The sequence below is a fragment of the Phallusia mammillata genome, chromosome 2 (genome assembly GCF_965637545.1).
Source record: "Phallusia mammillata chromosome 2, kaPhaMamm4.hap1.1, whole genome shotgun sequence".
Lineage (NCBI taxonomy): Eukaryota > Metazoa > Chordata > Ascidiacea > Phlebobranchia > Ascidiidae > Phallusia > Phallusia mammillata.
The window spans coordinates 6,798,681-6,824,067 of record NC_137253.1 but is presented as its reverse complement, the minus strand read 5'-3'; the positions used below and the strand labels follow the sequence as shown (position 1 = coordinate 6,824,067).

At 35.6% G+C, this 25,387-nt stretch overlaps 3 protein-coding genes and 2 long non-coding RNA genes across 5 annotated transcripts; 1 reads left to right on the top strand and 4 right to left on the bottom strand.

Annotated features, from left to right (window-relative positions):
* Window positions 1-1,208: 1,208 nt before the first annotated feature.
* On the bottom strand, window positions 1,209-6,078 carry LOC145215272 (dynein axonemal assembly factor 4-like). The gene is made up of 9 exons (XM_080083965.1): window positions 5,695-6,078; window positions 5,150-5,300; window positions 4,658-4,791; window positions 3,866-4,133; window positions 3,437-3,594; window positions 2,802-2,902; window positions 2,614-2,694; window positions 1,848-2,026; window positions 1,209-1,480 (listed from the first exon to the last, which is right to left on the bottom strand). The coding sequence occupies exons 1-9, from the start codon at window positions 5,815-5,817 to the stop codon at window positions 1,377-1,379; spliced, it is 1,299 nt and encodes a 432-aa protein (XP_079940091.1). The 5' UTR covers window positions 5,818-6,078; the 3' UTR covers window positions 1,209-1,376.
* A 109-nt stretch (window positions 6,079-6,187) lies between these two features.
* Window positions 6,188-14,333, top strand: LOC145215262 (U3 small nucleolar RNA-associated protein 15 homolog). Its single transcript, XM_080083948.1, has 13 exons — window positions 6,188-6,681; window positions 6,832-6,924; window positions 7,406-7,590; window positions 7,827-7,950; window positions 8,029-8,083; window positions 8,155-8,280; window positions 8,559-8,694; window positions 8,854-8,938; window positions 9,322-9,469; window positions 10,000-10,124; window positions 10,800-10,933; window positions 11,014-11,072; window positions 13,846-14,333. Exons 1-13 carry the CDS (start codon window positions 6,589-6,591, stop codon window positions 14,067-14,069), a joined length of 1,587 nt encoding a protein of 528 aa, XP_079940074.1. The 5' UTR covers window positions 6,188-6,588; the 3' UTR covers window positions 14,070-14,333.
* On the bottom strand, window positions 13,944-16,841 carry LOC145215270 (methyltransferase-like protein 25B). Its single transcript, XM_080083962.1, has 11 exons — window positions 16,662-16,841; window positions 16,480-16,589; window positions 16,016-16,107; window positions 15,835-15,956; window positions 15,736-15,780; window positions 15,530-15,678; window positions 15,319-15,434; window positions 14,988-15,248; window positions 14,795-14,924; window positions 14,401-14,585; window positions 13,944-14,184 (listed from the first exon to the last, which is right to left on the bottom strand). Exons 1-11 carry the CDS (start codon window positions 16,749-16,751, stop codon window positions 14,099-14,101), a joined length of 1,386 nt encoding a protein of 461 aa, XP_079940088.1. The 5' UTR covers window positions 16,752-16,841; the 3' UTR covers window positions 13,944-14,098.
* A 1,070-nt stretch (window positions 16,842-17,911) lies between these two features.
* On the bottom strand, window positions 17,912-18,418 carry LOC145212117 (uncharacterized). The gene is made up of 2 exons (XR_013856651.1): window positions 18,290-18,418; window positions 17,912-18,046 (listed from the first exon to the last, which is right to left on the bottom strand). It is a non-coding gene; the product is annotated as an uncharacterized LOC145212117 (long non-coding RNA).
* A 5,147-nt stretch (window positions 18,419-23,565) lies between these two features.
* LOC145215578 (uncharacterized) lies at window positions 23,566-24,428 on the bottom strand. The gene is made up of 3 exons (XR_013857325.1): window positions 24,291-24,428; window positions 23,730-23,843; window positions 23,566-23,632 (listed from the first exon to the last, which is right to left on the bottom strand). It is a non-coding gene; the product is annotated as an uncharacterized LOC145215578 (long non-coding RNA).
* Window positions 24,429-25,387: the final 959 nt, after the last annotated feature.

The following is a 25,387-nucleotide window of genomic DNA, read 5'->3' as shown; positions in this document are numbered from 1 at the left end:
TTAATTGATTGTTTTGATTTTAATTAAGGGGTACAACATTTGCAAACAACAAAAAATAGAAACAAACAATTTATTTTAGCAAAAATAAGCTAAGTTGCAAATGATCTTCAAAAATTTATTTTTTAGAATTCTCGTAGTAGTATATTAGTATATTCATTATTAAATAGCAATATCATACTTCAGAAAATGAAATTAACAGCCAGTCTACTACTGAACAACCATTAAAAATATAGTTTTAAAAAAAATCTTTTTGTTGGTTGGTTTAAAAATGTCAAAATGCTTAATCGTTTGAAAAATCATTCGACAAACAACTTAGTTTTAGATTACACTAACAAATAGTTATTTAAGAAAAAGCTTATAAATCTTCATTTGTTGCCATTAGAATTGAAACAAATTACACTAAACTTTTTGCCGTTTGGCTCCCTCTCGCCTCTCCTGATAGCCTTAACTACACCTGCTTTCTATTCGTTGCTCATATTTGCATTAATATTTTCTTGCAAGTCAAAACATGCCGAAGGCGGTAAACGACATAAAATTTGACATGAAATGTTTTCGCCAAACCATTGCAACTTGCAAGTTTGCTACACAAAAAAAGAAAGTACGCCTTGCGAAGGCGATAGATGGCGCTCTTGTTGTTCATGTTTCTAATGTTAGGGGTCATAAATATGATTTTATGGTAAACGTTCGTATTGGGTTCAAACCCAATGCAGAATGGAGTTGTTGTTTTTTTGCGTAATTTGGATAGTGCTGGTAATAATAACGTTAATTTTCAACCTTGCAATAAAAATTGCGGATAAAACCGGAAATCTCTCGACAACCCACAAGCACCACATTTATTAAACTGTAAGCCGCGTATCCCGTTTGTGCGGCTTTCATTTTTGTAGCAACATAAAGTGATATTAAATAGTAGCACCCAGTGGTGGGGTTCAAATTTTTTGTCAGCCGGTTCTATCACACAAGTCATATAAAACACATCTCAAAAATCGGTGTATCAGATAAGATCCAAAAATCCACTGACAGTAACCAGTAATGCTAACCGGTTCGCTGATCTAAAATTTCGTGAGACGGTTCAAAAGAACCGGTGCGAACCGGCTGAATCCCACCACTGGTAGTACCTAACATTGCAAATTGCAGAAGAACGAGGGCGGTCTCCATTATATTTTAAACACCTCATAATATACCGCTTACGATCGAGTAAATACAGCACACAATATACATTGTATATATTTTTCTTACAAAACGAGTAAAACGAACGAATCACACAAACCAGTCACAGTAAACAACCTTTCGACAAAATACACATCATACAGTGCTTTTGTTAAATTGCATGTACTAGCGAAAGTCAAGTGTTTTTTGCAACACCCAAAATTTTTTGCTCAACCGTCACTGCTTTGTATAACTTGTCTGAGTTTGTCGGCATCCAAACGTAGATTCTCATTTTTCGGATCAATCTTAATAGCTGCTTCGTAATCCTGTAAAGCTGCAAACCAACAAAGAGACTTTTACAGTTTCACTCTTTGTTGATAAATTTTGGTGTCAGGACAGTTGTTACGCATAGCATGTTAAATGCGTCTTGTACCATGTTTGTATTGTAGATTATGGTTGTTAGCCATCAGGTCAAAGGCCAAGTGCCCTTCCACATTTTGTTGCTATTTTTTAATAAAATTTTGGAGAATCAAAGTCGCCGAAAATAGCAACAATTGAGGAAGCTAAAAACTAAACCTACAAATTATGTTTACCTGTGGTGTAAAAATGCACAGTGGAGTAAGCCCTGCTGTAAACAATTATCTTCGGGACCTACCCTGACAATTCAGGTGTACTACTTTTACCCCCAAAACTATAGTCACCTTCCACATACAACTCCAGTTCAGAAAAGGCAGCCGCTCTTCGCAGATGAGCCTTTAACCTCCCTTTTGCATTTCCATCCACAGCTGGAGTCATAAGGTCCAACGCAGTTGAGCTGTCTTCCACACATTTGTACAGATTGCGCAATTTTAATTGGCAAGCAGCCCGATTAACATAAAGTCTGATGATAGTTTGTTAAGAAAAATTCATGTTATAAGCTCATACTTTTCAAAACAAAAATTCCAAAGAAACAACTTCCCAGTAAATTTATGATTTCAGTGTTAAAATGTACACTGCAAAAAAAACTATTTTAAGTCTGAAAGTCATTCTAGATATTCTAGAATCTAGATAGATCCGTGTTTCTCAACCTGTGATGTGCATACCATTAGTGGGCCGCCAGGGCTTTTGGGGGGTACGCGAGTAGCTTTCTGCTAAACTTAATTCAAGTCACATCAAGCTCAACTGACCCAACTGATCAGCCCAGATTGTGCAGAACCTGCGTCTTGGACGTTTTTTTAGGAATTACTAACATTGCTGGTTTCATAAATTTGCTGGTGCATTCAAGAAGAACTCTTGGTCACCCATTTATACATGGTATAGGTGGCGCACACCAATAAAAAGTCAATTAGCGGTTTGGGATCAGTTTAAGGTTGAGAACCACTGGTATAGATATGATCTAAATTGTTAGCATCAAAAATTATACAATTGTATATTTATCTTTCTCACTGATGTCAAACAAATCAACAAACTGATGAAACCAAAGGATACATTGGCATCTTCGGTTGAATTCTGATGGCCAAGTTGTAAGCATTCACAGCTGCTGCATAGTTACCTGCAGCAAACAGTGACCTACAGACAAAAACACGATATGATATCTTGCTTATAACCTCTTTGAAAGAAAAAGCTGAAACTTTTAGCACACTTAAATCAGTGCACATCCTAAAGCAAATGCTTACCCCGCTTTGTCTTTCAACCAAACTGGATCTTTCTCATGTTCAGCTAAATCGGGATCATCAATGTCCGCTCGTTTCCTTGCTGCAGCTTGCTTTTGAAGCCACTAAATAAATTTTGAATTGTTTGCATGTGTTTCATTGGCAGTGAATACCAATGTTAGAAATGTACACTAAAATAGATTTCATAATAAGAAAAGCCAATATCATACTAAGCGATGTACAAGTACAGTGTAGGTTTGACTGGCCACTAAAATTCTTCGCACCCTGGATTTACACGTTTTTTTGAAGGTTTTGTCAACCTTGTCATTTTAAAATGGCAACACATCAGAGTTTTTTTTAATAGTATTCAGAAAGCAAGTTAATTTACATGTATTTTCCCTTATTTAGTGCTGCACAAATATACGAACCAAAACACTGACTACATCATATTTTTGTTTGTATCAAACTTAACACAACACATAGTTGTAAACCGTTTGGCAAACAATTAATAATTTCCTTGCATGTCAAGCGTTTGCTAAACCCTGGGGTAGATGAAAGTGACGGCAACAAAAGCAGTAAAAGTATGCCAGAAATACCTCCTATGGGTTGATGTTCTTAAAACAAACTAAAGTGGATTTAAGTCCTCCAATTTAGTTTACCTCATCTTCCTCTGCCTTCTTAGATTCCCTTTGAGGAGTTGGAAAAACTCTTGGTGTGAAATTTATTGCTATTTTTCCAGTTTGTCTTGGTCCAGAAGGCTTTCGTGGATCATCTTCTTTGGGTTTTTGTGGTTTTGTTACAGTTGGAGTACTTTCAACTGCAAAATAAAAAGAAATTGTACTGTACTGCCCAAATCCAGACTTTTTCCTGCTCAAGAAACTATTTTGACATTTTTATATTTAGGTTATTAGCAGACAGCAAGAGGTGTAGATCTAAATGGGTCATGTATATACTATTTTCCTCAATGCAAAGTTGTTTGTTGTGGTAAATAAAACTAAATTACATTAAGCCAAAAGCAGGTTATTATGTCACCATGCTTATCAGTATGGTATGTAGGACCACAGTCCTTTGGTGTAAGTTTAAACTACCTTGTATCTGCTTCATTGTGTTTTCTTTAAATATTTCTTTGTTCTGCAGTTCAATTTTGTTGGAAACAGTTTTAATCTCTTCTTCATCGTCGAGTTCTGTTATGGTACACCCACTGTTTTCAGTTCTCCATCTTTCTTGAATAATTTGTAGTTTTTCCTGCTCTGCCTCCATTCGTTTGACATCTTTCCACTTGTTTAACTCTTCAACTGTTCGAAGTCTTTCACTTTCTTTGGTTTGCTCGATACGACTTTTATCTTCTTCTTCAACCTAGAGCAAGTTATGTAAAACACATTATCACATGACACTTTTTACCAGAGTGGTGTGAAATCTGACATGTGTGTTGTCATTTGTTATCCCTTTTTTTGCTTGAAGCAATAATTGTGAGAAAACCATTCAAGATAATATTCATGAAAAACGCAAGTGATTTGTGGTTAGCGCCAAAAGTAAGTATTGGCATTGTTTTACGGCGTCTAAATGAGCAAAACCAAAATATGTAAATTTCAGGACGAACACTTGTTAAAACACAATGGTTCAACAACATAATGTCATGAAACAGTATGTGTCATTCATGTTAGAGAAAGAGCTTCATTTAATCTGATTTCAAACAAGCATCTTATTTTGTCAACATATATGTTTACTGGGGTACAGATGACCTAATGGCATGTTTCTAAAGACTGGGAAAGTCATACAGGCCATCCCTCTTATACTTCATCAAATTACTGTTTTCAAATAAACAAGCGACTTAAAATATAAATATAACATAATAACATTATGTCAATGATGTAACAAACCTTCATCATTTCTCTCATGGAAAATTTTTTGTTTTCATCTTTTATCGATGCTCTTTCTTTTTGAGCCTTTTCATTTTTCTTTTGTGCATTTTCAATCGCTTCTTGTTTCTTTTTCAGAACAAATGCTTTGTCTCCTAAAATTGACACAAACAAATACTGTTTCGTTATGAGTTAAAGTTTATTCATGAAATAACCACAACATGAAAAAATGACACCATTGCTAACTCAAGTAATATATTCAAAACGTAACAGAGCATTTAAATGTTCTATTGAACTTGCTGAAAAATTGAAAGAACATAAAAGATAAACTCCCAATGTCCTTATGCAAACTTAGTTGTTAAAAAAACTGTAGTTTAGTCTGTGTTAATAGGTATTAAAATCAGAGCCATATTGCTTAAATTTACTAAACCATATCTGGGTTGACCATTTTATGCATTCCAGGTGAATTCAGGCAGCATGATTAAATGGAAACAAACAAACAATGATCTATACCTGCTTGTGAAGATTGTAATTGAGTCCATATTTCCGGTTCTTGCTTTGGCAGAGAAAATGTCACACAGCCATCTCTTATTGTGGCCACACTTTTATCATCATCCACACCAGCATATAGGACACACTCAAACAGAAATGGTGGGTAACTTACCTAAGTTAAAAAATATTATTACTTACAGCAAAATAGATTATGATTACTACTTATGTCCAAGGGTGGGATTCAGCCGGTTCGCACTGGTGCTTTAGAACCGTCTCACGAAATTTTATGAGATCAGCGAACAGGTTAGTATTACTGGTTACTGCTACTATTTGTAACAGAATCAGCTGAAAAATATGACTTTTGTGATAGAACCAGCTGACAAAAATTTGAATCCCACAACTGCTTATGTCTTGTCTTGTGTGTTCCATACATGTGATTTAACTCTACTCAAACAGCATTATTAGACTTTTGTTGCTAGACTACAGAAACTAGTCTTTTTATTTATTATGGTTGGTTTGAAAGCAAAAATATTTTGTTGAAGTGTTTTCAAGCGAATAACAATTACCTTTATGTATTCTTCCGTGGCAAAAATGTCAACTTTTGAACTTTTAACACCCTTTAATGGAACAACGATTGTTACTTTGTCTTTCGTTTCATGCCATCGGAAATCCTTGATTACGATAGGCATCTTTAAACTGTTTTCGATTTGAAAAAAACCGGATTGTGCAGATAGTTTATCTAAGATGAGGCGAACGGAATCTATATCAAACTGATTGTTGACCAACCGATCATCTTATATTTTGTGCTTGCTTTGTTTCCGTGGCTACTGCTGCACTTTTACAGGGCTTGTTTGGGTCTTTGGGAACTGTTTGAATGCCGGAGTCTCTGGCAATTACGTTTTGATTGAAGATTCAAGAGCATTAAATACTTGTTGGTAATATTATTAAACAAACACAAATTTTTTTTTCAAACAAATACAATTTGTATGACTTGTTGGAGGTTGCTAGATTTGATGCAGCTGATGTGAATTTAATTTTTAATGAATTTTATGCCAATATTGGACCGAAGTAACAACACTTTTTGTTTTCAAACTTGTCAATTTCGGATAATACTCTTTTGTTGGTGCCGATATTTTTTTAAGATGAAGCTGGTGAGTGGTGATTAATTACGTCAAGGAGCAGTTTGTTCTATATTTTCCTGACCACATAAAATACTCTACCAATACCTGATGAGATTTGATCAAACATCACATGCAATCATTTTTGTGTGGACCGATTGTTAACGAAATCAAAATTCCCTATCACCGTTCTCTCATCTGATCTTTGCACCACAAACACATGCTTCATGTGAAGGTTGCGTCGCTTTTGCAACAGAAGTAAACAGTCGCTTTTCTTGAGGAAAATTGGCTGTTGTTTGTAATTTGCGGTTATTTGTTTCTCGTATATTTGTTAATGTAAACATGTCATCGAGATTTAAAACCGTAGATCCTTTGCCGACTTTGCCAACAACCAGAAAATCGTTGGACGATGTGCAATATTGGAAAGGACTTCAGGTATTTTTGTGCCGTTGCGGCTTATGTATTTGCATTTTTTAACTAACAATTTTTATTGGATTAGTTTAATACCTTTTCAGTAATTAAACGTGTTTTCCTGTATTGTTTCAAGATTATATAATAAATAGAATGTATTTTTCATATATCTAGTTTCCAATCACAATAAAAGAATTTGGAGCAGTGACAGATGTTGCTTTTCAACCTGCAGAGCCACATTACTTTGCAGTAACATCTTCCACAAGGGTAAGTACATGGTTTCGCTGGCCTATTTAAAAAACTGCAAAATTACTTGATAACAAATTGGACAATTTGTAAACCTAATAGTGATGGGACGATACCAGGTTTTGAAGCGAGTATGAGTACCACATGTATATACCTACGATTACCAATTACTTAAGTACAGTGTTGTACTTAGTTGTATATCACTGGCTAATTTATCTGCAATCGCCAGGGTACAGGCGTGCACACACACATGCGAAAAAGGTAATCTCCATACGACAGGGACAAAATATACAGCAGAACTTTTTCTTTTTGTGCTGTCCGAAGCAAATATTGGCATAAAGTTGCCTGTATTCTTATGGTGTGAACCGGTCGGTATTCGCACATTGGTATCGAAAACTGAGACAAAATATTTCGATACCGAGTACAGGTATCGATACCACTGAAATCGTTCGAGTACCGGGTACCCATCCAATCACTGAAACCTAACTTGTTTTTAAAACAGGTAGAACTGTATGACCCCAATAGTAATGAGGTAGCAAAAACTTTTTCGCGTTTTCACAATGTTGCATATGGGGCAAGTTTTCGATCCGACGGAAAACTTCTTGTTGCTGGAAATGAAGATACCCAAGTAAGACTATTTGATGTTGAAGGGAGGGTTCCACTAAGAATATTCAAAGGACATACAAGGTGAAACAGATTGTGGTTAGTTGTAAATTAGAGATAAATCTAGAGGGTTTTCATTTGCGTTTTTTTATATGTACAAAGTCCAATACATGTGTCTCAGTGTTGTCATAAACTTAGTAAGGATTTGATACTGTACTGTAATATTTACCCCTAAAAAACAAGTGCCCACTATATTTTAGAGATGCAGTCTTCAAAACACAGAACTATATTTAAATGTTTTTTTTTTATTCATATATTAGACCAGTCCATGTGACAAAATTTTGCAACGATATGAAACACATCTTCTCTGCTTCTGATGACAAAACTGTTCGAGTATGGGATGTTGCTACAGAACAAACTCTACACCAGTTTGAAGGACACAATGTAAGCCATGGTTCCATTTTTGATCACCAAATATTTGTAAACATACTTTTTTTATCTAATGTGTTTTCCCATTTGCAGGACTATATTCGGAGTGGATGTACTTCAAAGACTTGTGAAAATCTTATAGTAACAGGTCAGTTTCAAATTCTTTGTAAATATGTTTTTAAAAGTAGTATATAATTTAAAAATGTTTTTTTTTCCTAGGCTCATATGACCACACTGTAAAAATGTTTGATACACGGTCCGATGAGTGCTCGCTTTCAGTCAACCATGGATGCCCTGTGGAAAGTGTTTTGATGTTTCCATCAGGAAGTGTTCTTCTCAGTGCAGGTAAACACAAAATGCCTTTCTTTTGTGTTACTTCATATTAATTCCTTCTTTCAACGAATAGTTGTTATGTATTGACTTCACAAACTTGAAATATGCTTGTGTGGAAACTTTCTGGTGAACAAACTTTCTTTGTCAATTTTATTTTGTGGAGATTGTAATCCCTATATGGTCTAAATATTTGTTTGTGTTGTTCATAACAATGTTTGATACCTGAACGTAGAACACAGTTAGATTAAAAAATGTCCCATTTGGAAACAGTTTATTTTGACTTTTTACAGGTGGTAGCTCAATAAAAGTGTGGGATGTTCTATCTGGGGGAAAGTTATTGGCAACTGTTAGCCATCACCATAAAACTGTTACTTGTATGACATTTAACCATGACTACACAAGGCTTCTTTCTGGAGGACTTGACAGGTTTGTCTTTTTATTATTTTAAGTTTTTAACACAATTTTTTTACTGTATATATTTTTCTATGCTAAAAACTAAAAAAAAAAGATTTTACTGCATGAGCATATCAATTATAAACTGTTGGAAATTAAAACAAAATATATAAACTTTTTTTTTGCTTACAGACATGTCAAGGTTTATGATGTTGCAAATTACCAAGTTGTGCACAACATAGATTATCCAGGACCAATTCTAAGCGTGGCTATTTCTGTAAGTAAATCTATTGGACATATTTTTTAGTGGTTTGCTGGAAAACGGGCCTCTCTAAAATGCACAATCTACTAACAAAACTAATGGGGAGATTAGGGTTAGTAATACAAATGACTTTATAATTCAATCTCAGATACCCGTTTGGGCCTAATATATTAACAAAAGTTTACATGCGATACCATATGGTGTTTAGTACCACCCATAACACATATTAGAATGCCAAGCCCCAAAGGGTATCTGAGATTTAATTGTAGTGTTATTTTAATTACAAACCCTTACCCAGACCCCAAAAGCTTTAAATGTCAACTTTTTGTTATATTAGTAGATTGCAAAGTTTGATTAGAGGATGCAGAAATCTACTCAACTTTGTCAAAACTTTTCAGAATGAAGACAAAACCTTAGTTGTTGGTATGGCGGACAAAATGTTATCAATCAGGCATCGCAAACAAGCTTGTAAAACAGATGACTTACTTGCTGATGAAAATGAATTGTCAAGAAAGAAAAGACGACAAAGATCTGTGTTTATGCAAGGTGGGGAAACTAATCCAAAATAATTGATGTGTACATTTTATGGTGCTTTGGTTGAGTACAAATACTTTTAGTGACATTATTTTAAACTTAAACAAGCAGAAAGCCAGACTGTTAATAAACTAGTGATGTGACGATACCAGGTTTTGAAGCGAGTACCGAGTACTTGAGTATAGTGTTGTACTTAATTGTATATCACTTGCTAATTTATCTTGCATGGCCATAGTAAAGGCGCACACACACATGCAGAAAATGTAATCTCCTAACAATATCGAAAAAATATCTGTAACGTAAATTTTTCTCGATTTTGTGCTGTCAGAAGCAAATAAAACTTCCCCGTATTCCTATGGTGTAAACCGGCCTTTGGTATCGAAAACTGAGACAAAATATTTATATCCCGTATATAAGTATCTATAGTATACCACTGAAATCGTTCAATACCATCAATACCAAGTACCGGGTAGTCATCCCTTCACTATCATAAACTACAGTTTACTTTGTATCAAATAATGTGTTTTTGATTTGTGTTTTAGGACAGAAATTTGTACCAAATCCAACAGATATTGTAGTGATGCACAAACATAAGGAACAACTGGAAAAATATGATCATTACTTTCGCAAGTTTGAACACAGCAAAGCACTTGATGCTGCCTTAGTGGTTAGTAAAAATCATTAAGTCTCTTTAAAGCAGTGGTTCTCAAACTTTTCAAACATGCGGCACATTAATAAACTCAATTTTCATTGCATGACCCACTTTGCTGATCAACATAACAAAAGTTGTCAAAAGAAAGTTAAATTGCAACTACATTATGGTGGCTGATTGTTTTTTGTGGCAAACACCAGAGCTTTTGTATGTTGTCATGCATGCTCACATGAAATCCTAAAACACCTGTTCGAATTTTAAAATAACAGATATTCGCACTTCAAAACCTCTTGGGGCGCACTTGTGAAGCAGCTGAAGCTGAACGCACCAGAGTAGTCGGTACCCAGCTTCGCGGAGCTCATCCAAGTAGTTGCACAAACTGACCCGAGCATTAAATTTTCATATTCATGCCCTACTAAGATACAAAAGTAGTGTTCGAGAGGGTATCCAAGAACAAAAATGACTGTTGTTTTAAATGCGTTACATTGTGGAAAACATGTACTTGTGGGGCCTGAACAGCTTAGTACACCGCTGGTGACCTCGGAAAGCTACAAAACTAGTGTGGAATAGGGAATGTTTGTGACAGCACAATGCACCGAGCGTGCTCGATCAAACAGAACATTTGCAGTTTTGGTACATCCCTAATAAAAATAGACATTATCCTCTACATGTTTTTCCATCTGCTTTCAGGCCAGGGTGTACAGTAACACGCCTGAAGTTACAGTGGCTGTTATGCAGGAATTAATTCGACGTGACACGATACGAGCAGCTTTGGCTGGACGAGATGAAAAGAAACTCTTGGTTTTGATGAAATTTCTCTGCAGGTTAGAAAACAATGTTATGTTTATTAAACACTTTGGTTTTTTATTTAAAATTGAGCCAATGTTATTTTTTATTTTTGCAGATACATTACTAAGATTAGTTTTGCCCCAATTCTGCTTGATGTTGCTGAAATGGTTATAGGTAAATACATTGTTTTATTTGTATTCTGTTTAGGGGAGAAAACTTCTGCATACAATGTGCTCAGAGTAGGTCCACTATTGAGATGATTGCATTGGGTCATTTAAGTCTGTTTTTCTTTTTATCTCTAGGACGTCTGTGAAGTTAATCTTGTTGAACCTATCAGATTTCACTGGGTTGGGGCAACATTATTTGTTTCTTGCTCAGTATGAAATAAATCTTGCACACATGAGATGGTTACACTAACCCAGGGGTCGGCAACCTTTTAAGCGACGCATGTCCAGTTACTTGTTATTATGGGTCCGCTTCCCTGAAGGGGACACATATTGTTTTTGTCCGTATTTTTTCTTTTTTCTGTCTAACTCTGGCTTGTGAGACGCGTTTGGTCAAGAAAGAGTGCTCCAAATTTATTCAAATTTACAGAGATGTTAGTTAATAATCCAAATTTGATCCTCCTAAAGTTTAACCCCGATTGACCCAGCGGTTCACCCACAGGACCCCAAAACGTAAATTTTTTGAAATGGCTGTACTGACTAAAGTACAGCATCTTGGAGTTTCATGCTTTGTTGTTTGGTGCAATGTAAAGTTTTTTAAAGAATTTGTATCTTTTTTTCGGATTCACCCATTTTTTACCCTTTAATCCCCGAAATAATCGGTTTTAGTTTTAAGGCAGAAATACATGCCCTATGGTGCAGAAATATTTGAAAAAGTTAACAATTGTTTAAGCAGGGTATTCGTTTAGTATTTAAAATTTTGCCAGTTACCTTTACAACCCATAATATGTGTACGCTATCAGTCAGATATAAGTCCCAAGGGAGGAATTCACTGGTTTACGATTAATGCGGCAGAGCGGGAGTGCTCAGCTTGACGTCTGGACAGACGTTTTACGAGACAGTCGTTTGGGTGATTAGAAATCAGCTGTTTTTTGTGCAGCAATGCTGTGTCGTTTGATTGAGTTGTCACGCGCATTTTCAGTTTTGGCGCAGGTTTTACACCTAAGACTTAATTCGAACTCGATAAACGTACTTCGGTTTCGTTTATGTCAGGCAAAACATCGTTGATCAACATAAATATGAAATTTAATAAACTTAACTTTTTCGAACGCCACGATAAATGGTCTTTAAATTCTCGTTGTCAGCTTGGCCGTCTCACAACCACGGGTCACTAAAGGTCAACTTGTAGGCATTACATCACCGTTACAAATTTTTCGTCATAACGTATCTTCTTTATTTTTGACAAATCAATTCAAGAATCAGTACTTAAGTCATGTAAGAATTAGGCCGAACGGTATTGTTGAACACCAAGGACTGCATGCTATTAAAAAACAGTGTCAAAAGGTCATTAAACGGTCGTTTTTGCAAAACAAAGTTAAGTGAAAAACAAGTTGTTATGTATACCTTTGTAGCAAACGACTTTTTTATATAGTGTCTAATATAGGGGTTCCCAACCTTTTTACGACCTCGTACCACTTGGACGCTCTGTACTGCCACGCGTACCACTTCTTGCAGAACAACTAATTTGATCGAATCATATTTTATGGAGAATAATAATATTGGCCTACTAAACTAACACTAAAGCACAATACCTAAATTTGATGAGATTTTTATTTCTTGCATTTTCGCTGCTTGACATGATTAACGCCCACTGTACCACAGCGTTGTACGGTTTTTCAAAGCAACTGTGCTTCTTGTTGACAATTGACTTGAAGATCGTAATGATACGACACAACAGGAGTAGTTACGTAACAATAAGAATATGCTGAGGTAACGTTTTTTTGTAAACAAAACCAGATAAACAAAACATAAAGTTGTGAATCCAGGTTTTTGTGAAAAAAACGAAATCTACTCGCGTACCACAGGTTGGGAACCGCTGGTCTAATACAACAGTTAAGGCTTTCTAGAAAAAATTTGTGTTTAAAAACTGAACTTGAACCACAATATCAAGGTCAAAGCAAGAGATTAAATTGAATGTATTTTCCCCGTTCTTTTTTCACCGATTTTTTGTAATTATATTACAATAATGATGCTAAAAGAATACGGAAAAGAACTTTTTAAGTTAAGTTTAGGCTTTGTAAAAAAATTGTCCAAAAGAATCTAAAAATAACTGCCACATAGGTTTACCGTAAATCCGCATAAACACGCGATGGGAACCCATCCGTGTTTGCTTGCAAAAACAATCATGTATGTAGATAAAATTGTGTATAGTGTTGTAAATGGGTAAATATTGTATAGAATATATAAAATGGAAGTATATCAGAAAGCCACTTTTCTAGTTTCCATGTGTTAATGACCTTGTGTGCCAATGTTTTGTTAATGACCTCGCATGCCAATGTAACAGGTTCAATTGTTACTTCAATATAAACACTCAAATCGGTTGGCGTGCCATTAAAAACCACCTTGGTTGTCATACATGTCATTGTCATGGGTTGCCAACCCCTGCACTAACCGATTGGTTACCTTTTTCTTCATTATAATGAGTTAGATTTTGTTATTAAATAGGATTAAAACAGAGGCAGCTTGACTATGTGTATTGACAGCAGAACATTGATAAATTCATTTTGCTAGATACTTGGCTTCTATAAATTATAAAAAATGCTGCTCAATGGTGGTCAGCCTCAACAAAACCATTGCAAAATGTTATTTTTCTAGACTATTATATATTACTCAGTGCTGAAAATTTTAAACTTGTGTACATATGGAAATTTCCCCAACTCTACATGGCTTGCATCATATAATTTGATATTCTTAGGATTTTACTCAATACATTTGCTTCACAGATATCTATTCCGACACTTTGGATGAAGCAACGCTTGTGGTCCAAAACATGTTTCAACGTTTGCGAGACATTATTAGAAGGGAGGCTAGATTGCAAAGGGACATGAACAAACTAATGGGATGCATGGAAACCATTCTTACTGCCTCAAATATTGCAAATAAGTCCACAGTGACACCTGACCCAATTGTTCCAAAGGCAGCAAATCAAATAAATGCATTTAGCTAGTGGTTATTCACTTGTAGGAAATGTTGTTTTCATTGAGAATCTTTGCTTGCAATTATGGCGAAACAGCGTGGAGAGAGCTTCGGTTCGAACAGAGATTTGATTTCACAGTTCAGTCCTGTGGATTGGTTGAATGTTAAACAAGTTGCAAATGGTCATTTGGAATCAAATGTGGAATCACAATTGATATTATGGAACACAGTTGCTCTATTTTGTCCAATTCTTTATGATACTATTGTAGTTCGATTAAATGCTACATTTTCTGGATTAATGTTGGCAAAAGTACAAATTAACCTTACTGTTACATTTTCAGGTAAAACACAAAACAGTTTACCATGTTCCTTGAGGAATATCATCCTGTCGAGCAAGATAATTGATTCCACAGTTGGAGCAACCATTAGACATAGACAGAAATATATGACAACATGAACCCACTGAGATAGAAGTGATTCTGCTTCCTGGACATCAACTTCATTAGGAGCAGAGAGCTTCAGCTTTTTAAAGGCAAGTGCCACATACCTAAGTTGTATCATAAGTTAAGTGAGTTGTATCAGGTAAGAAATTGTGATGCAGTATGCAGAGCAGAAATGAGGTACATTGTGAGGGTTCTTTTCCTAGGTAGGTAAGAATATCATGTCAAACTTGGTAAAAAAGAAGTAACCTTGCACTCTTTATTTTTGCATTTAAAGGTATTTGTTTACAAAGTTTCAGGTAATGTATTGACTTACTCTACAAATGATAAGTTGAACGCTTTTTTAATGGTTTGGACAGGCAGTCGTACCATATCTGGATGAAGCTTGCGCAAAATTGTTCCTAAAGCAGCTCGGTAGCAGTGCATGCGTAGCTGAGGACCAGCTCCTAAAAATTATGAAATACAATGTCCCAAAATAGCCGTCCTATGAACACTGTCTATTATTTTACCTTTTAATCTACACCTGTAGTCTTCCAAAGCATGACAAGCTGACTCCCTTGACTTGTATGGGATTTTATGGTTATCCAAACCTTTAACATATAAACTCATCGGATAACCTATGTAAGTGGATTCAGGTTCTGTTGAAAGTTTCATGTAACAACATGCAACTGACACTAAAGCGGCAATTCTTGGACTTTCTTTGTACAAGCGGATCATAGTTGCACTTAAATCTCCACAGGCATGTAAACCTGTTAGTAAGTATGTAGGCTCTGAAAAAAGATATTTAGTATGTTTCTGAAGTGAAAAGGGTAAAAATGTATTCGCATGGTTTAAACTTACCTACATGGGATTGAACTTTTTTGTCTATTGTGTCAATGAATATATCAGCAGCAACATCTGTGGACACATTGTACTGCACATGCCTGGCAGTTACCTGTCCTACTACATCTGCTTGTCTAAACAGGAGAAACACAGTTTTCCATACATTACAACATACATTAACATTAGTGAGCAACACAAAAACTAAATAACTTAAAAAAACGCATCTTACCTGTTTGCTTTATGTAAGGTTTTGCAAGCATCATCATCAAACTCCTCAGCCTTTTTTATAAATTTTTTGTTTTGTTCCAAGGTTATAACTGGACAATTATATCCCAAGGTAAGACTTCGTGCTAAGTGGCCTTGTCCAGATCCAAAATCCTGTGATATTATCTTGTCTGTTTTGTAGAATTAATTTGTTGCATGACTAACACTTACTATAATGTCCGAACACTTGCTTGACTCCAACAGTTCAGCAACTGTCTAAAAAAGTGTATTTTCATGATAAACATTTGTCCCATTTGTTGTTACACAAACCTTGGATAGAAGATATATTTCATGTTGCTTTTTGGGCTTGACATGTTTTCTAAATATGTGTTTCAACATCTTTTCTTGGCATGAAAGCTTCAGCAACATTTCATCTGTCCCAGTGGCATCATCTGAAAAAAATATGGACATGGCATAGCTAAAGCATTATACATGCCATGTAATAACTTACTGACTGGACTTGTGTGGCATGTTCTTGGTATAGGAAGATATAATGAGCATTGTTTAAAAGCCAGAAGAGAAAGTGGCCATACAGTAGGGTAGCTAGAAAAAAGCATGAAAGTTGGTTAAACACTTATGCAAATTCTCCATGTACAATATAAAAGCTAACACCATTTGATGTTTGCAATTACAATATAATATCTTAAAATATCAAATTCCATTATTGTAATGTTTTTTAGATTGCAAAAAAAAACTTTTTTCTTTGGGTTTATCAATTAAATGAACTTCACTGCTATTGCTACACCCCTTTAGAAACTTTATTTTGACTCAAAAGTTTACTGTATTTGGTGAAGGGAAATTGTTGCAATTGCACTAAATAATTCACCAAAATCCTTTGGGTATTCGTGGATAATATATTTTCTTAGTGGAAAAACAGTCTATAGTTTGCATCTAAACAAAAAAAAATGTGCATACGTTTTTGTATTTGAGAGAAGGAATTCTGAAATTTGCGGTGTGGTCAAGTCTTTTAAAACTTCTTTCCATGATTTCGGAATTTTATCCCAGTGATTCGAGGTGAAGAATTCCTGTAGATATACAGTAATTATCATCAGTTCGGCGTAAGGATTTATTACAATGATCAATAACTTTGAACTCACAATAACATAAGAATCAGAAAAACGTATGTACAAATTAAAAAACTTCAGCAAAATATCGGTTCGTTGTTTCAAATCTTCTATTTCTACCATCGTTACTGATTACATTTCAACCTGATGAAATTATGTTGAATTGGCAAACGTGAGTGAAAACAAGAAATGCAAACACGTGAATTTGTTTACAAATGATAATCCGCTACGGTGGAGAACTGTTTTCCACGACAGCAGAGATTTTTTTCATTCTCCAATACAAATACAGGGTTGTAAGTCGGGCTAGGTTCAGGTTTAGGTTTCTTCAATATAATCTGTCAATGAAACTTTCGCGCCAAACCGGCTTCTCAAAAACAAATCGGGTTTCGGGCCGGGTTTTGACTCCAATTTCACGTCCGTTTACAACTCTGCTCCAGTTCGATGTAAATTTATGTAATTTAAACTTGACAAGCTCATTTTGTTGTCTTTTTCGCGTGAAAATCTTTGACATTGTTTGTATTTTAATACATGCAAAGTTTATAGTTCTTTTGCAGGGGTGCACAACGTGCGGCCGAATAGACGATTTTGTGCGGCCGTGAACATGTTTATTAAAATATATGCACTGGCGGCCGTGACGTCAAAAAACTCGTTTGCTAAATATTTTGACTTTCAAACTGCTTTAAATAGATTTTTTAAGAATGTAAAGAATATTACCAGCCTAGTAACCCTGTGCATCACACTTTATATACGCCTATTGTGTGCAAATAATGCAAATAAACAGTCACCTCTTGCGTCACAATATAGATTATGAAGTCATAAATAGCCTATTCTGGTCGTCACGACTGTTTTGCTCAATTTGTGAATCAAGTTTCAAATTATCTGGGCTTTTTGGACGCCATTAGCTGGTTTATGTATGTGGGACAAGACCTATTTTCACATAATTTTAAAACAAAAACAAACAGGTAATTGGCGGCCGTTGGTGAAATAAAGTTCTGCGGATGCGGCCGTCTTAGCGAAAAGGTTGTGCACCCCTGTTCTATTGTCTGCCTTACGGACTGTGTTTAAAAAAAAACTTGATTAGATTTTTTTAGAATTTCGATGTACCGCCCACTGAATGTGGTTGAAACTGAGTACAATCTGCTAAAACGACTACCTCCATCATATATGATTCTTGACTGTAAGCATTAAACTCAATTGACACACAGTTGCCCCAAGTTACTAAACACTGGCTGGACTTAAATGTTTCGGGTTTTTATTCGCTTTTAGTCGAAACAAATGTGATTTTCTATGATTTTAGTTATCAGCGACGTCGTCCATCGCCAGTGAAGCTATTTTTTCATTTTCATCCCCCCAGTAGTAATGGTAGTGATGATGGTGGTGGTGGTGATGATGATAATACCAAGGGTGGTGATGGTAGTCTGAAAACATATGAAAAATTATTTAGATGCGTAAAATACAAGCTTTTGCTATGCAAAACAGGTTTTATCGCAACACGGTGACCATGCGGTGTAGTTGTTTACACTTCTTTTGTAGTGTAAAATACACAACCCATCGGCCATTAGTTAATTTGACAGAGGATCGACTGATTATTAGTACAACAAATCTGATTGTAGGCACAGCATACATTTCGATATAAGTGTAATGTTAAAATGTATACTGACATCGCCTTCTTCTTCTCCGTCCAAAAATCCATCCACCATTCACGTCCTCTGCTAAACTCACGATCATAATCACGAGAAAGCACATAAGCAACAGTTTGCTATCCATGTTCAAAGTAGGTTTTAGCCAAGAAAAACTGTTCAAAATACATATACGCTTAAGTTTAATTTATTAAAAAAATGAGCTGTTTCAAAGCGGATATTGTAGTAAAATTAGGTTGCACATGTAGGTGGATCCTTTTCCAATGTTTTATTAGATTTGTTAGGCTGTGATATTTTTATTCATTTTCGTGTCAAGTTTAGCTCTGGCATGCTTGCAATAAGTTGCAGCTTTTTTACCCATATTCATTAAAGTAAACTATAGTGAACCTCGATTAAAACGTAATATTCGAAGTTATAACAGCTTCCTGTAAGTAATAAACTTATAAGCTCTCGTCTAAACTTCCGTGTAAAATCATGTCGTAATATCCACATTGCATATAAGTTAAGTGGCAGTTACTTTAGCAAACTTATTCTCAACTGCTGTAACGAACTCCCCAATCCCTATCCATATGGGCAATTTGGTTGTTTGCCCTTTTGCCAATGTTTGTATCACAGGAAATTGTCTTAACACAAACTATAGGGAAACAAGTATGCGCTATGAAACTGGAAAGAGGATGGAAATGGAAGTTTATTGAATAGGGGCGTGACAACAAATTGTCAGTTGTAACTTTCCTATCCACATGAAATCTAGCACTGTATTTCCCACTAACATTCTTTTAGTATTGTGTTGTCTTTTCAAGCTTGTGGCACATTACCAAACTGACGGTTTCTTTGGAACACTTTGCAGTCAACAACACAAAAGTTATTTAAAAACTATGTGATTTGTGAGATTGCTTTTTATAAAAAAAGAACTAACATGAATCTGTACAAAACTGCCTTATGTAGGTCGTGTTGCCGCCGAAGATTTGAAACTTGCTTCGGACCAGAAAATATCAGCATCTCGTCTTAAATTATTTATCTGACGGTTGTTAGTTCGACAAAATTTCCATTCACCAAGCGCCAAACCTTTTGTCTTGTTATCTGCTGTAAGTCCAATAATTATGCAGATACTTAATAAAACGTATCTCGACTATAGCAAATGCAATCTCGCGATTAACACAACAAAAACGCACTCTTATAAAATAACCCATACCAGTTGAAGAACTCACGAGCAGACAGTGGGAAGTTTGTATTTATTCTATGTTTGGCTGAACAAGATTTTCTAGTATGGTGTGGTAAAAAGTTTGTAAACGTATTTGTGCTTGGTTACAACTTCTGCATGTCTGCTGAGCATTGAATATAACTTGTAGAGCCACCTATACATCCGACACAGAAACGTCACTCAGTATGCGGGACAACGTTACTCCAAGTTATGCAATTTTCAAACATTTCATCCTACAAAATGTGACAACCGCGAAATGCTTTTTATGACCTAATTTGCAGAAACTATCTGTAACACAGTTGTAAGTTGGACTGGGCGTTGGTTTTCGAGTTTGGGTTTTAGTTTGAGAAAATTGGTTTGATTCGGGCCTGACTTTACACGAGACATCTTTCGCGTCGCAACTTCAACATATTTTGGTTCGAATATGGGTTTTGTTTTTGTAAATATGTATCGTTTCGGGTTATGACCGAGTTCGGGTCCATATCCAACAACATGAGTCCGTATATTTCGCTTTTTGAAGCACCATTTGAAACTTGCCACATTCCTAACAATGTCAAAGTCACTTTGACATTGACCTAACAATGACTGAAAAATCTAATTTTTAATGGTTGCTTTTGAAAGGATGTAAAACAAAATACACGTAGTTTACACTTCGTTTTTATTGATGAATTCTATGTCTGGGTAATGATGTATTTTTCGGGTCTTTGATCCATCCTTGCTTCTATAACATAAAACAACAAAAACTCGTTACATAACTGGCTTAGGATACAAAATGTAAAATAACGTAATTAATTAAAAAAAATGTAATTCATCGGTTTTGTCGTCTATTTTTCTTGTATTGAGAACCATGTATCGGTTTAACAATGATCATTTTTGAACATTGGCAATGCTTTTAAAACATAAATAAAAAAACCTGTTACAAATAGCGTTAGTTACATATTGAATAAAGGACACGAGTTCCTTCTCGAAAATACACTCCAACAATTTCATTAGTAGTACTGCGCGAATCATTATTAAACTAACCTGGCCCCCAGTGAACAAAATTTGGTGGCCCCTGCTTTAAAACATAAGGTTTAATGATATTCTGTCACGTGCATATCTCATAGAAGGGAAAGATTGGAAAAGGATAAATTTAAGTGCTGGTTTTAGCACTAGTTTGAACAATGTTATTTAAGTGGCCTAAAAATGATTATTCCAAACCAGAATCAGTCACAAAATCTCGAATTTTCTCCTTACTACCCAAACTGGTGGTTACTTTTTTGCACCCTTTAGTGTAGGGGTCAGCAACCCCTGGCACGCGTGCCAAGGTTGACACGCGAAGTGATTTTTGTTGGCACGCCAAACGTTCTGCGTGTTTTTAGTGAAGTACTAATTTAACATGTTACGCTGCTTGTTTTTAGTTTCCTATCTTGCCATTCTCTTAAAATCCATTCTACATGCACTAAACGCTCTGCTCTCTCCTTATAATTTACATCCTCTGGCACAAACTACTACTACTCAGAAAAAATGTTGGCACGCGAAGTCATTGCCACATGGAAATAACAAGTAAATTGGTACGCGTCGCTAAAAAGGTTGCTAATCCCTGCTTATAGTGTGAGATCATATGTGCTAGTGTTAGATATCTAATAAAGCTTCCTAACTTAAAATTGCTGGGAAAATGAAATACGCTGCGAACACATTGCATGTTTTTATTATCAGTTTTATTTCTTGAGTAATGTTGATTTACTTTTGTTTTCTGACCATCGTTATGCCTAAAAAAACAAGAAACATGTTACAAAGCTTTGAAAACTATGCTTCGTTACTGATGTAAGTTATAGTTTCATTGTTTAACACTGCACATTGGCCGAAGTCGATTGTGACATACAAAGTCTCGCTAATGTTTCCATCCTAGGTCCATATCATGTTTCCATCCGAGATCCTTATCATGTTTCCATCCGAGGTCTTCATCATGTTTCCATCCGAGGTCCTCATCATGTTTCCATCCGAGGTCCTCATCATGTTTCCATCCGAGGTCCTCATCATGTTTCCATCCGAGGTCCTCATCATGTTTCCATCCAAGATCGCTTAATACGTCTTCAAGCTCTTCCAAATCGTACCTTGGATCATTTTGGCCTTCAGCTTCTTGAATGAGACACACAAATCCAACTGCCATCAAAGCCACAAGACTAAGTCGTCGATCCATTTTTAGTACAGATTTACAACCAATTCTCAAAGTAAGGGGTATAAATGTCTCGTCAAAACCTGCCGGTTTTTATATCCGTCCAACACTTCTTCCACCAAACATAGGGTTTATCACACGTTAATTGCAAGGATGTTGACAATTAAGTAACATTGTAGTAATGGAATTCTGGTTCCTCATTAACATTCTGGTGTAAGGCATATGCGCCAGTGTTAGAGGAAGCATGTTGACGTTTGCAAGCGACTTAAAGCACTGGTTTTACACAACCTATGAAGATAATATCAAGCCATCTTAGGATTGGGGAAACAGGCGTTTTAATCGTTAAGCGTACCACATGAAAAGTTAACTTTAAAGTAATTAAGAATAGACGAATTTGCAGTAACATATTTTTTGATTATCTTTAACTTTGTCCTAGGAAACATAAAAGAAACGTTAAGTTAAACTTGCGTGTGTGATCCCTTTGTAACATCTTTAGTGGGAGAGTATATACGGTTTGTGCGCAAATCATGCTTCTGTCTGATATAACTTCCTAACTTGGTATTGCTGTGATTTTAAAATTAGCTGAAAACACATTACAAGTTTTTATTGAAGGTCTTGTTTCTTCGGTACAGTGGTTTGGTGGGTACGGGTCATTGTTAAGCCTGAAATAAAAAAAACAAAAAAAAAACAAGAAACACGTTACAATGCGTATCATCTTTCCAATATGTATATTCCAATTAAGCCTGTTATAATTTTAATGGTAAACATTATCTATTGGACGACGTCTACCTGTCGAATTGTGCTATCCTGATTTTATTAATGTTTCCATGCTATAAGTCCTGATCATGTTTTAAATCAAGATCATTTAATATGTCTTAAAGTTCTTCCAACTCAATCCTAGGATAAGTTTAGAAAAAAACGTTGCCCTTATATGCTGATGTAACCGGGTTAGGGCATTCAAATCCTTTTGGTTAGCTTTTTAGCCTATTACTCCCAGCCAACTGTGCTATAATCTGGTTACCATACGACTAGTCAATGTCATGCCACCAGATGTGCACTGTCATCAGCTTACTTATCACTTATAGCAGCCCTATATTTTTATATTCAAGGTTTATGCAAAATACTACTGATTGTTGCCAGCTTCACTCCGCCGATTCTTCCACCCTAGACTTACGCTTATAAGGCTTCAGCTTCAGGAGTACACAAAGTCCAACGGTCATTAAACTCGGAAGCAAAGTCGCCCAACTGACAAAGATGTTGATGAATAACATTTTAATTCAGAAGTTTGGCTCTTCAGTAACATTCTACTTTGGAGTGTATGTGTTAGGTAAAAAGCACATTGCCTTTGTGCAAGTGACCAAAAGCCCCTGCTATACATAACCGTTTTGAATCTTCTTTATATTTTGAGAATATCAAGCCATTTAAAATTTGAGAAGAAAAATATCTTCGATTTTGTCAAAGAAACTGCACATTTAAACATTGGCCTTCTGGCAAGTTTAAGCTAGTAGACGAGAGAAACGTCAATATTTTTAATGCTATTTTAGAACAAATTTAACAAAATCGTAGGAGTTTGAGTGTCTTAATTAGGCGTTTCTTTAAGTCACCTGCAAAACATACTGGTTTGTCGTGTGTGAATGCTGCGATGGAAACACTTGGTTTGGCTTTCTACAGGAGATGTTGTCAGTTAGGAAACAAACATGAATGCACATCCATGGTTTCTTCCTCGTTCGTTTAGTGTTAAAGCATATGTGCCAAAATTTAGCAATATGTTTATGGACATAATTGATTTTTGGTTCTAAACAATGTTGGAAGTTTAGTGTGAAAGCATATGTGCTAGTGGTAACAACACGGTTTGTGTACCTATTGATGAGTCTGTCTAATAAAGCTTCCTAACTTGATATTGCTAGCAAATTGAAATACGCTGGGAACACATTGCATGTTTTTATTAACAGTTTTATTTCTTGAGTAATGTTGTTTTAGTTTTGTTATCTGACCATCGTTGAGCCTAAAAAAAAACAAGAAACACGTTACAATGCGTATGTTCCTTGCAAAATATACTTCGTTATTGAAGCAAGTCATAGTTTTATTTTTAATCACTGTACATTGGCCGAAGTCAAATGTGCAATCCAAAGTCACGCTAATGCTTCCATCCGAGGTCTTCAAAATGTTTCCATCCAAGATCGTTTAAAACTTCTTCAAGTTCTTCCAACTCAATCCTTAGGTCATTTAATAGTTAAAAGCATAAAATAAATATATATGTTTAAAAAGTAAAAAAACGAAAGAGATAATTTATGTTAGGGGACAATTTTAGTCGTAAGAAATTCAGCGATTACTTGAACTATGTTAGCTTTGGACAGTGCACACTGTTTTGACCTTCAAGGTCTTCTCGGTGCAGCTGGTGACAAACGTTGGACTCATATGCTGGTGTAACCGGGTGCGACAATTTAAATGATTTTTTTACGCTGTTACTCTCAACAAACTGAGCCGTAATCTGGTTACAACATTGCTAGTCCGTATGGTTAACGTCATGTCACCAGATACAATGCCGAGACCATACAGGTCGAAAAACCGTACACTGTCTGCAATTTACTCATCACTTAGTAGCCCTATATTTTTATATTTTAGCATTACTTAGAAATACTACTGATTATCGCCAGCTTTACCTGTCATCGAAGATTGGCATTCCCCACCCTACGCTTATGCCTAAAGAGGCTCCAGCTTCATGGGTGATACACAAAAGTCCAACGACCATAAAAGTCAAAAGCAAATATCGTCGATCCATTGTTTAAGCACAGGTTTGCACCAATATTTCAAAAACTATGAGGTATAAATGGGTCAACAAATCCCGCGGGTTTATATAGCATTTCAACAGCTTTCTCATTAAACATATGGTTTCATACCATACTTTATTTGCTCAATAGAAACGCTTAGATTTCGCCCTACTGATAAGGATGTTGACAAATGAATAACATTTTAATTCTGGAATTATGGTCCCTCAGTAATATTCTACTTTAGACCATATGTGTTGGTGTTATAGGAAGCATATTGTCATTGTACAATGACATAAAGCCCCTGTTTTACTTTACCATGTTGATTTTTAACAGAGAATATCAAGTCACCTTAAATTTAGGAAAAACATATCTTTAATTTTTGTCATAAGAAACAACATCTTTAAATATTGGGCTACTGGCTTTGGTGATAAGTGCAAGCTTATAGATTTGAGGAACTTTCAGATTTTTGAATCGGACAACAGTTCATGACTTCATATTACATTTTTGCCCAGATGGAACCAACTGTCATGTCTAAGTATATTGTGTGGTTGAAACAACTAACTTTTTGCCAAACCTTGCGAACAGAATGCTATTTATTTGAACTAATTGAAACAAAATCGCAGGAGTTTGAGTGTCTTGATTATGCGTTTATTTAAGTCAGCTGCAAAACATACTGGTTTGTCGTGTGTGGATGCTGCAATGGAAACTCTTAGTTTGGCTTCCTGCAGGGGATGTTGTCAATTAGGAAACAAACATGAATGCACATCCATGGTTTCTTCCTTGCTCGATTAGTGTCAGAGCATATGTGCCAAAGTTTAGCAATACGTTAATGGACATAATTGGTTTTTGGTCTAAACCAGTGGTTCCCAAACTTTTTCATTATTTTGTCAAAACGGTCCCTTTGCCATTATTTCGAGGGCTCGCGGTCCTTAAGGTGGAATGTGTATTTCATAAAAACGAAAGTTGATTTTAGCTAGTTTTGAAAAATT